This window comes from Dama dama, chromosome 25 (genome assembly GCF_033118175.1).
Source record: "Dama dama isolate Ldn47 chromosome 25, ASM3311817v1, whole genome shotgun sequence".
Taxonomy (NCBI): Eukaryota; Metazoa; Chordata; class Mammalia; order Artiodactyla; family Cervidae; genus Dama; species Dama dama.
Window position 1 is genome coordinate 25,846,320 of NC_083705.1, and position 12,643 is coordinate 25,858,962.

The 12,643-nt window shown below is 40.5% G+C and overlaps 1 protein-coding gene across 3 annotated transcripts in view; it reads right to left on the reverse strand.

The window, feature by feature from the left end:
• Nucleotides 1–12,643, reverse strand: part of ZSWIM6 (zinc finger SWIM-type containing 6) — a 213,104-nt gene that overhangs the window by 3,097 nt on the left and 197,364 nt on the right. For all 3 annotated transcript variants that reach the window (XM_061129726.1, XM_061129728.1, XM_061129727.1), the window contains exons 9-13: nt 11,334–11,594; nt 7,205–7,340; nt 4,120–4,277; nt 3,375–3,538; nt 1,554–1,635 (exon numbers count right to left, since the gene is read on the reverse strand). In XM_061129726.1, the coding sequence (XP_060985709.1) occupies nt 1,554–1,635; nt 3,375–3,538; nt 4,120–4,277; nt 7,205–7,340; nt 11,334–11,594 (801 nt within the window). The remainder of the gene's footprint in view (nt 1–1,553; nt 1,636–3,374; nt 3,539–4,119; nt 4,278–7,204; nt 7,341–11,333; nt 11,595–12,643) is intronic.

Here is a 12,643-nt window from a genome sequence, read left to right on the forward strand (position 1 = left end):
AAGTACAACCCTCACCAGAATATGGAGTCTTTATGTGATATGTGTGTGTATGTGCCCAAGCTTAAAGTACACACAATACAAAATGATTAAACACACAAAGAAGCAAGGAAATGTGACCTGTAATCAGAGAGAAAAAAGTCAACAGAAGCAGACATACAGATGACTCAAATGTTTGACATGGATGACAAGGTTTAACCGCCATTCTAAGTACACAGATCAATGAGCCTCAGCTGTAGGAAAATCCTAAATGTGAGCCATTTAAAGAGCAGGCACCAAATCTAAGAGAAATTAGGCCTCTGTCTTGGTGCAGGGTAGGGTAGCGGCGTGGCAGTTTTTGAACTGGTATTGTCTTCATATCAATGCACTAAAGCATCACATCGATAATGTAACTTTTATATTGAGACCAATTTCCTGCTTTCCAAGATAACATACCATTATAGATTAACAAAAGAAAAACAACAAGGAAAATGCTTTTCCGGTATCTGCTATGTCAGTCTTTGGATACACACTGAGCTGGCAATGTATTCTCAGCAAGAGGTGTGTATCCTTTTCTGATGCAAACAGGAAAAAATGGTGGCTGTTTAACCAACATTTATTTTAAACAACCACTATTTGGTTTGTGTTGGCATTCTCACCAGGAATGTCTGGGATTTTTAGTTCCGACTCACTGCTGCAGAGGGGAGCTAGTAGGCTGAAGGGTTTCACAAACTGTACCTATGTGCAGCCCAGATCTTCTTGTGGCTCCTAAAAATTCTCATACATCTGAAAGCTCACCTAAACCACACCCAGTGGTCACTTCTCTGCTGGGTACCTTGAGAAATGCCCTCAGATGATGAAGGAAAAACTCAGAGCAACTAGATAGCTTTATATTATTTTCATTAAAGTGCCATGAACCCCTAACCCACAGTCTGAAGGTATTTTCAAAGATGGTTTCCCTCCTACAAAAGTTTCATATTCATTCCATTTCTGGAATATGAAAACTGTAAATTTGATTATCACAAGAAGCTACCAAAGGCACCTTAAGTGTGACAGAACAACTGAATAAAAAGGGTTTACTCCCTGGCCTATTCCATTTTAGATTAAGACACTGCTGCTGCTGCTAAGTCACTTCAGTCGTGTCCGACTCTGTGCGACCCCATAGACGGCAGCCCACCAGGCTCTCCCGTCCCTGGGATTCTCGAGGCAAGAACACTGGAGTGGGTTGCCATTTCCTCCTCCAATGCATGAAAGTGAAAAGTGAAAGTGAAGTCGCTGAGTCGTGTCGGACTCTTAGCGACCCCATGGACCACAGCCTACGAGGCTCCTCTGTCCATGGGATTTTCCAGGCAAGACACTGGAGCCCCACAAATGTGACAGGAACGATGCAAGTGGGTATAACTGGAGGTGGAAGGTGAGGGTTGGGGGAAGGGAGTCCCTGTAGGTTGCTGGAAGGGGCAGGAGCCTTGGAGACGTCAAAGTAAAAGAGTGAAAATGTTCTTGTATGTATCTGGAAATGACAAATTGAACCTGACCACAAGGCACCTGGGGAAGCTACCCTTCCTGATTTTACCTACCCACTTCAGTAGCGCACGTTACCAGCCACCTCACCATCTCCCGTCGCCGCCAATTTAAGGTTGACAGTGTCATTCGCATAACCTATAAAGACAGGATAATAGAATGCTTTGGAAGGTTATACCAAGTCAATGAAAAAGAAAACAGTTCACCCCAGGTATAAATTATTAATACTAGGCACACTCCCTACTACCAGGAAGATGGAGAGCCTTATTTGGAGCAAAGCTCTGCAAATGAACTTGGATTTGTCTACAGCTTCCCTCGCTGGTCTCGTCCCAGCCTGGGAGGCAGGAGGTTGTGTTCTACTGGTAGGCCGACTGGCTAGATGTAGCATCCTGGGCAAGCCACTCAACCAACCACTTTTCTCCTCTGCAAAGCTCATGGGCCATGTTTAATGTGGCTGGACTGGCACATTAAACATGGCCCAGGCTCTCTCCTCCTCCCCATCCTTAACATTCCATGCTTCTGAATCTCTGAGCCACCTCATGAATTAATTCTGACTGGGAACCCTCCATTAAAAAAAAATAATTGTTTTAGTTATTTCTTCAACCTCTGGTTGTTCCTTCCTGGTGATTAAGAAGATAAGCACAAGACTATAGAAGGAAATCACCTTTGGCATCATTAGCAATCTAATTTTGTTTTTTACTTTCTAATAGATTCCTAGATAAAATCAACCATATCTTCCTGCTTCCCTAATTTTTTAAGATTGAGAACCTCTAGGAATGTAACACTCTCCTGGAAAGGTCTATGGGATTCCTTCCTGGGTCCCAGGAAGAATGAGGCAGGGAGCAAGCTCCTAGTAATCTGCCATTTACCAAAATAATCTGCCAGGATTCCAAATAACCAGAAAGCTCATGTTAATGGCTCTTTCTGCATCATATCTCTGAGGCAAATGATAACAAAAATAAGCCAAACAATATGAAGTTATTTTTAAAAAGAAACTTCTAAAATGTCACCATATAGCTTTAAGTATAATTTCCCATGCCCTCTACTTGTAGAGTACTGTATATATGGCATGGGCATTTTCCTGTAATCTAATTCTTTAACCTTATTAATCACTGTAAGGAGAAGCCATAACTAGAAAACTGTATGAATCATCTAACTGGGGCATTCTAATCCCCATACTTTAGAAAATTAGAAGGTGGCAATTTCTTTCACTGCTTTTTATGGAGGGAAAAACACAAATGTTAATAGGGATTCCCTGAGAAAAGTAGAAACATGAACTTTTCAGTTTCTGATTTATACAGTAATCTTTTCAGATACTATAAGGAAGCAACATCTACTTGAATAACCAACTCAAAGTGTCCTTGATAACATGTCTAAGCATGCCTGCTGAAGCAGAAACCAGACCCAATCCCTCCTCCTTTACCTAAATTTCTCAGGGTTATAAAAAGGAGACAGAACGGTCCCTCTGTTATGAAAATGCAAGAACATCAATAAGTATCCATACTTCCTCTAAAAATAGAATCCTAACAACTGAATCTTTATTATACACGAGAGCTTAAGTCATGTACAGGAATAACTCTTCTTCATTCATTAAAGGAGAAACAGTGAGGTTAAGGGTCTAATACAGAAGATGATTTTTTTTGTTGAAAGACACCAGCAGGGCTTCTAAACTGCACAGTGCTACACGTGCAGCTGCAGTGTGGCTCAGCTGGGCACGACTACGTCTGTGAAGCGCAGTGCTCTCCTGAGGTCTCGCAGACCCGTGCACCACAGAGTCAGGGGCCTGCACTGGAACACCCAACCAAGCACACAGTCTGAGGATGATGCTTTATTAGCAGCCCTTGGCACCCACCCCAGGAAGGACCATAGTCACGTACCTGCAGGCCCAGCTCCAGAGACACTTTCAAAAGAGTGATGTCTGGCAAACTGTCCATGAGAGTTGCTATTTTAAATGCGTCCTGGGCAAGCTTGAAGATGTGGGATGAGGAGTGAATGTTTTTCTGGATGGATTCTAATACTGTTTCCAGCCTCCGAACATCACCTGCAATGAACAAGGGGAAACAGAATCAAGGCAGAGCAAAACAAACAAAAAACCACACACACACCCCCAAAGGGAGTTGAAAAAGGAACAGAACACAACGCACACATTAATTTACATGTAATGTTCACAGATGGCACAACTATCCCAAGGTCACTGCAATATCTGAATCCCAGCTTCAAAAAGATGCACTGAGACACACCCTCAGTGACGAAAAGCACGTGTGAGCCAGAACCAATGAGAGAGAGCAAATAGTTCTCTCAGGTTCCTACTGATGTATTTCTGGTGAATATTTCAGGGAGAAAAAAATGGAACCCAACTTTTTAATCTGCTTCTGGAGCTCACCCACCATTTACATGGCATGGTGACTAAACCCGAACCCTGCCAGGAGCAAGTTTAACGATGCAGTTAAATGAGGAAAATGCTGGTTCAAATGAGTAGCACCTGTTTTGCTTCCTAAGCTAACATCTAAAGAAAAGACTCCTTTACAACATAAGCTCCACCACTGAGAATCTGATGGAAAACATGACCCTTAAAGAGGCAAATTCATGAAATAATCACAAGACCTCAGGACGACCCAGTACCTTTGGCTGCAGTTAGCATAGTGGATGCCAGCTCACACTGCTGGGATTCTATGTGGCTTAGAGTGAACCACCGAGGGTATCGGTTGGGAACAACTGATGCAATGTGGTGTGGGCGGGTGAGGTCTCCCGTTGGAGCAGCAGATTCCAATACTAGCAACCTGTAATGATAAGACAAGGCAGGCAGCGCTTAGTTACCACCTGTCCATCACCTGGGCCACAGGGACTGGCCGGAAGCCAGAGGAGAGGGGAGACGCTGGGAGAGACTGCTCAGGTCCTCGGTGAGGGGAGAGCTGGTACAGCTATGCTCTGCTGCCCGGATGCTAAAGTTACCTCATTAATGGCTCACTACCTAAACCTAAGAGGTTTCCTTTCTTTAGCATCATTCAGAAAATGGCAATATTCAAGGAAATGAAGATATGTAACAACAGAGAGGTTTGAAACACAAGTCTTAGTGCTTACCTACTGTAAAATTTCTGGACCTTATAACTCACTAAAAAATAAAAATCAAAAGAAACTGATAGTGAAGTGGATATTTAAGACTGAGATGATAAAGGGATCACTGTATAGTTGAGAGGAATAAGTTTAACTTACTAAAATGAGAGGTAAAGCAAAACAAAAATGACTTCCTTTCCATATATTCATACTTTCTGCAGAAATAGTTCCTTATACTTTAGTTAGAAAATGTTCTATCAATCACATTACAGATGATGAGTGCAAATGATCTGAGTATTTGTCCCTTGACAGTCTTACACAAATTCAGCACCACTTCTTATTTTAATCAATCTATCTTTAAGAATGTTGACTTATAAAGAACACCTACTGAAACAAAGCACATGCTTAGTGGTCTCTTCCAAATACAAGCACCAAAGAGATTAGCAGAGTAGCTGTAACTGCAGTAGTTTTTTTTTACAATCATCAAAAATACTGACCTTCACTCAAGTATACCAGTGTCACGGACCGTGGAGTAAGAGCTGGGGGCCAGGAGAGGTCGGTGGGCTCAGGGTGTGATGCTGGGCTTGGGGCCCCGCCCAACAGCAGTTACTGCTCTGATAGGTCAAATGCCTCCCTCCCTTTTCCTTTTATGTAGGGACACAGAGATGTTAGCATTAGACGGTGGCAATTTAGTAGTAGGAATTTTGGTGGGGTTGCTCGTTAGCTTTTAAAAAATCTGGGATATCTTTATATTCACAGAAAGATCTTTCCAGATCTTTCCTCCTGTAGAGGAAACTAGTCAACATTCCTGGAAAGATGGGAAAATGACTGTGAAAGCACCTTTCTTCAGCACTTCCCCTCTCTTTCTAAAAAGACTAAGAAGCAAGTAAGCTACAGGTCTCTTTTCCTTCCTGTTCCCCTGGCTGTTCCCAGAGGCTGGAAACAGTATCAGAATCCATCCAGAAGAACATTCACTCCTAGCATACTAGAGATGCTCTAATAATAGTTCATACCACCTCCCTCCCACAGCAGCCTTTGGCTGAGGGCATGTGGCAGGTGGAAGAGAAGAGGTGGTAACAATTCCCCTGTGCCCTGCTAAAATTCCCCATGAACATTCTGCCTTGGCAGCCACTGAGGGCAGACATAGATGAGTTTCTGTAAAGTAAGCCTCTCTCCTCCTGATAGATACGTTCACATAAGCCAGAACCAGAGAAACCTTACGCTGTTTTACACTTTACAGGATTTGAGGCAATAGCATCTGGTGGATCACAACATTAGCATTCTTCCCTTTGCACAGAAGCACAAATCTTAGTACAGAGCAGAGCACCTGTCTTCATCTGACAACTTCCATTTCAGCTTCCAAAAATGGGAATAGGAACATACTTAAAAAATTGTGCTCTAGAATACAAACCAAGTGGTATAAAGTAATTTGGTGGGGGACTTTTGCTTATGTTAGTTATTAATTTTTTTGATAGTTAAAAGATAGACACTAGAACTTTTAAGGTTTTTCTGATACGTTAATGAGATTTCATGTTGCCAAGGAAAGCGTGTCAAATTAGAAGATATCAGCCTCCATACAGAATGACATATAGGTACATGAAAACACAATCATGAATACACACTCTACTGCTGCATAGAAGAAGGCCTCCTGTGATTTGTAAGTTACACAGGAAAGGCACTGTTTTTGAATCCACTACACTGGCTAAAAAGTTTCTGTGGAATCAAACTATTTTCCAACATCTCAAGTTGGAGGTGTGTCTTTAGGTGGCAATAACAGGGTCTAATCAGGACTTTAACAAGTGTGTTGATTTAAAAAAAGAAAAGACAAAAGGAAAAAGCTCATGTTTTAAGAAAGTAGATTATTTCTTTCAGGTCCTTAAAGTTTAAAAGGCTATATATAAGATTGAAAAACGTAATCTTGAATGCATTAAAAAATATTCAGCTAGCACAAATTCATGATGAAAATAATTGCTTTGTGAAATGACTTTATAAAGGAGGAGAAAACAGAAAAGTCAGCGGCAGAGGACAATGTGTTCTAACTATTATCACTGAAAAAGGGACTGAGGGGGATGGAGACAAAGCTGAGGCAAGCAAATCCCAGAAGACCCCTGAACTGCGGTGCCGTCCACGCTAGACAGAGCTCCCATCTTCTCTCATTCTCCCGGTGAGCACAAAAGTGCTTCAGTGCCAAGATGGCTTTCCTGCACTGCTGATGGGAATGTATAATTGCAGCAGGTGTGAGGGGCTCCCTCAATTGTTACATTCAGCCAAGTGTATGTACTATTTACCACTGTTGCAAAAATCTAATTTTTTTCAAAAGAATGAGTTATTTAGGAAGGTTTCAACTGTTGCGGCCTTGTGACTAAACCTGACCTGAAATTGTTCCCTAGTCTCAAATTCTAGCTTCAAGACAAAGTAGGACAAAGCCACCATGAACGTGAGTGTGACAGCCAGCAAAAATGCCCTCCTTCCCTTACTTTAAAACAAAAGCCAAAGGAGGCAACAAACGACCACCACCACAACTCAAGAAGCACCAACAGCTGCTTCAGACTTGTGCTGCCTACAAGAAGCACGGATGAGCCGGAAGTCAGTTAACAGCAGACTTTCCCGGTGGGGATTCAGACCGCCCCTGCCCACGGGGCGGAATACGTACCGCATTGCTCTCAGTGCAATTTTGTATGCCAGTTCAGCATCATGAGGTAGGAGAGAGGTGAAGAGATACTTGGCAAATGTGTGCATTGGAACACTCTCCCGATGGATTATTTCGCCCAAACCACTATACGGACCGGCTGTAGGAAGAGAGCATACACATTTTACATTCTTAAACAAGGAACTAAGACTTCTTGTAAAGTATAAATTTCTTATGTAAAGTTATAAACAGTGTTAATCTAGTGAAGAATATAACCTAAGTGACATGATTGAAATGAATACAATTCTTAAGTCAAAAATGATGCTACAGGGTAGAGTATATGCCATCAAATTCACTTCAGGAACAACTCCCGGCAGCACAGCTGAAAGGAGAATCACACAACTATGGGGCAGAGCTTTTCCACATCACAACCGCTTTAGGAAATAAGGAACTTAAGACAGACCCTCTCTCAATGTGTGATATCTAAGCATCCAGATTTTCAAATACACAGGTGACTCTACGGCTTCAGTTTAGAACCTGCCCCAGACTCAGCTGTAGGGGCACAGTTAAGCCAGGTTTCCAGAAAAGAGTGCTCTGCTTCAGGGGGAGGGATGGAGATTCTGAACCACCAATTCCAATGCAAAGACTTTTAAGTATTGCTGCTTTTAATAAGGAGAAATAGATGTTAATTCTCAGAAAGTGATTAATAATAAAAAATAGAATAATACTCACCGTAGGCAAAAGAAAAAAAGTAACTGAGTCTGCCACTATTTGGGCTTCAAAAGATCAATTTCAAAAGCAAACTTATATTGAAGCTATCAAAATTCATTTCTCAGAAATTACGACAGGCATTGTGGCAGAGCTGACTTCCCCTTTGTGCTCTTTAAATGCTACCTTACGAAGGGCAATACCAACTTTTAAAACAAATTTTGAAAGGAAACCACAGTGGTTAGTTCAACTACTTTCCGCTTAGGTACTCTGAGGTCTAGTTACTGTAAAGTGTTTTGTAAATTAGTTTCCATGTCACCTTTGGGTAACATCGGTTTCATGACTCTAGAATTATGAACCATCACACTACTGCTCAAAGGACATAACACATTTGATTTCCATGAGAAAACTTAGTCTGGTGAAGGGTTTAGAATGCAAGAAATGTAGTTTAGAAGAAAGTGAGAGGAGTTATTGAACTGGGCACTCTGGTAAGAGCATGATATATTTTAGATTACTTTAAATTAACAGAAGTTGTTTTTAAATGTCATTGTTTCATTCTTTGATTAGCAGTTTTGAACTATTCCTTATTTAAGTACTTTAAAAGTCATGTAGACTACTTTTTTACCAAGACAAACTAAAGATATTTAAAAATGTTTTAGTGATTTGATATTAGTAAAAAGTTGACACAGCATTATAGTTTTTACCTTTAGTTCATATGAGGCCAAATTATTTGTTACTATTATAGCCCTCCTCTCAAATTCCTATGTTAAAGCCCTAACTCCCAAGGTGACTGTATTTGAAGATTGGGCCTTTATGGAAGTAATTAAGGTTAAATGAGGTCATAGGGGCCCTGACCTGGTCCAACAGAATTAGTGTCCCATAAGAAGAGACAGAGTGTATGCTCTGTCTCTGCCTTGTGAGAACTCAGAGAGAAGGCAGCCATGTGCAAGGCCGGAGGACGGCCCTCACCAGAAACTAAATTAGCTAGCACCTTGACCCTGGACGTTTCAAACTCCAGAACTGTGAGAAACAAACTTCTGTTGTTTAAGCATCTAACCTGTAGTATTTTTTTATGGCAGCTTGAGCAGAGTGAGACATTAACTCTACTTTATTAAGGACTAATTATAGCAAGCATCTATTTTTCTTCTTCAACTCTCCTCCCTTTCCTTTCAGCATTTCCCTTAAACCATCCAGGTCCCTTTCTGTACTACGCAGGGAAAGCCAGGATGCATAATCAATATAACAGCACTTCCCAACAAGCAAAACATTCAGTCAGGTATCACAGAATTATTTGTCAATGAATAGTCAGTGTAATCCCTGAGCTCCAGTGTACTGAAAAGTGAAAAACTGAAATTTGGAATCTAAGTTCCCCAGAAGTGTTTTTCCAACATTCCCACAGATCCAATATGCCCACAGTATGTCCAGAAGTGACCAACACTCAGCAACAATACAGGGTTACTGCTTCCTCTTTTTCAGATACTTGAGTAGCTAACTGATTTGCCCCTGAAATTCACTGAATATAAATGCATGAAGAACTTGGTGCCCAGTGCAGCTGATTCTATCATGGAGCACTTATCTTTTGGAGTTTATAGAAATGGTCCCTTGGCTTCCCCTTGGACTTCTTCCTGTCCTGCACCACCCACTCTCTGTGGGCTGAGCAAGGCTGGGAAAGGAGAGGAGGCTGGGAGAAGTCATCAGCACTCCTCATCAGGCAAAGTTCTAAGTAAAGAGTTTAACAAGAAAGTATGGACTAGTCAAAGAGTAAAACAAAGTTAAAAATATTCATAAGTAATGAACATGAAGACAGTAAGTAAGTGATGAACAGGTATCAGATACTATCAACTCTGAAAAGCATACATCCTCTTCTATTCCTTCAGGATAATGAAAATCAGAAGGCAGTTTACCAAGTTACTAAGAGCCAGCATAAAAAAAACTTTGTGGCTAATGACATTGCTTATATCAAAAGGAAATATATGACAGGAAACTAAAACAGTAATGAAAGGATCAAGATCATTTGAAATTTGTCAAGAAAGGCTTTTATCTTTTGGAGAAAAAAAAAAAAAACGTGAGAAGAGTGCTTCAAAATAGGAATTTTTACCAAAATTAAGCATGTTATTCAGAAGAACATTTTTCCTTTTAAGATGCACTTCTAAAACGTATAAATGTAAAATGTATTTAATGAAAAGAAATTTTGTCAACTAGATCTTTAGCTTTGGAAATATAAGAGAGGTTTTGAAATGCTATTTTCTCTAAATCCCTTCCCTAAGTAGTCATTCCAAATACAAGACAAATAAACCATATTCTATGAGCTTATCAATCACAGAGAATCCCACAAAAATAACACACATGTACTTGAGAGATAGAAGCAATTAAAAAATTCTGACATCTCCCAAATCTGTGTAAAAATTGCTAATGCTAAGTTGCCTCAGTCTTGTCTGACTCTGTGTGACCCCATGGATTGTAGCCCGCCAGGCTGCTCAGTCCATGGGATTCTCCAGGCAAGAATACTGGAGTGGGTTGCCATTTCCTTCTCCAGTAGAAGATCAGGCTACCACATTAATTACAGTTATTCTTGACAAGGAAAAAACATTAAAAAAAAAAAATCAGTCAAAATTTGGGGATTTGTCTGTTTGGCTCAGACGGTAAAGAATCTGCTTGCAATGCAGGAGACTGGGATTTGATCCCTGGTTCGGGAAGATCCCGGGAGAAAGGGATGGCTACCCATTCCAGTATTCTTGCCTGGAGAATTCCATGGACAGAGGAGCCTGGCGGGCTACAGTCCATAGGGCCACAAAAAGTTGGACACGACTGAGCAACTAACATTTTCACTTTTCTCTTGACCTTACAGAAAGAAGAAAACTTGACTTTGCCTTAGAGATTCTATGAAACTTTTACCTTGATGCATCTACACCTAATGAATTTTCTGAAATAATTAGCACAGTGAAAATTCACTTCTGCAGTTGTTGGTCCTTTATCAGCATGTGCAAATGACATGTTCAAAATCCAGAAGTTATGTAACAGCCAACAGTTTGGAGGAATGCCAACCAACTTCCATTTTATTACTTAATTGATCAAAGGAATATGGCTACCAGCCATAAAGGAATATGGCTACCAGCAATAATTCACTAAATATCAAATTTACATTTATCTCAAGAACAACAGTCTAAATAAAAACGGTCCGATTTAAAGCTTGTGACATTCAAATAGGGCTCACTTCTAGCAGGCTCATTTCTTACATGACCACCTAATAAATAATAAACATCTAACCATCTGTACTTTTTTATTAAGTGATACTACTTTTTGGAAAATGAACGTGCCTATGACACTCGGTGACCATGCCAATCAGGGTAACAACTGTATTAAATGTACTCAAGCAGTATTCCCAACATAAGGCAGCGGCAGGCCTGAACAAAAGAGGCTAACCGAGTGGAGAGTCACCAGTTACCTTCTAACAGGAAGACTGCTTGCTTGCGAAAAATTTTCACCAGTGTGTCATCCAGTTCAACCTCCTGAAGCTTGGAGATGAGCTGTTCCTCGTTGCGGCAGACCTTCTCCTGGGTGTACAGCCCATCGGGCATGACCCGCTGCTGTCCCAGCCCTATTAGGGCTACTTCCACGGCCAGCGTTAGGTAGGATTCTCCTTCTTCTAGGAATTTGTGTGCAGGTAGATGCTGGTATTCCAGAGACTTGCACTGTCCCATATTCTCTGTCACAGAAGAAATCAGACTTCAGAAACCACTTGTGCAGATGCTCTGACAGGCACAATCTATTAATATTTTACCCAGAACTCTTAAACAAATTATTGACTTAGCTCCAAGAAAGCTGGAAAACCATGTTTCTTAGGATAAAGTATATAGTTTTCCAATATCTTTTAAAAAATGACCATCAGTTGACTATATGTGTATGTTCTGGGGGAAAGCATAGTACAAATATTTTTCTCTCATTAAAAAGGAATCACCAAAGAGAACCATAAATCTAAGAAGAGATACTAAGAATACTTAACAGTAAACAAATCTTTAATTGACCAAGAGTAAAGTTACATGATGACTGTAATAGTTACCAATTTTTTAAAGTCTAGAATTGAAAAAATTTTCATACTTTTACAGCAATGTTGTAATTTATAATAAGAACAGTAGAGAACACAACATGTATGTAACTCAATTTCATGGTCCTTTTTGTTATCAGAGTCATCAGTTGTTGAAAGAGAATGATTCTTTGAACATCATATTATCACTGTTAAGGTGTTTCTATTTAGAAATTCTTAACAAACTTCAACTGTCAAACTCCCAAGGAAAGTGGATTCAGAGTCATACCCTCACCCGCCTGACAGAGTTTGGGTCACCAAAGTCCATGAGGGCAACCACCACAGGCTAGATAATTAACTCTCCAAGCTAATCCAGTCATGGGAGCAGCAAAGGTACAAACCTTCTTCCCTGCCATATGATGTACATCCTTATTTTATATCTTTATGCTGGAAAATAGTAAGAAACACAGATAAATTCTTAGATGTACAATCACTGATTAGAAGGGAATGAATATTTTTAGGTTCTTGATACATGCTGCCAACTGTCAACTCCAAGACTTTTCCCAGTTTGAGAAGTCTGCCTAAAAAGTGGGAGTACCATTTCCTGCTAACTGCTGGTCCTGTTAACTACATGGATTCATAAAAGAAACAGTGAAGAACAATGACCAGTGACGAGCGCCATTCAGGGTTTAGAGGGGGGAAGCACATGAGACAAACGTCAATGTTTTTAT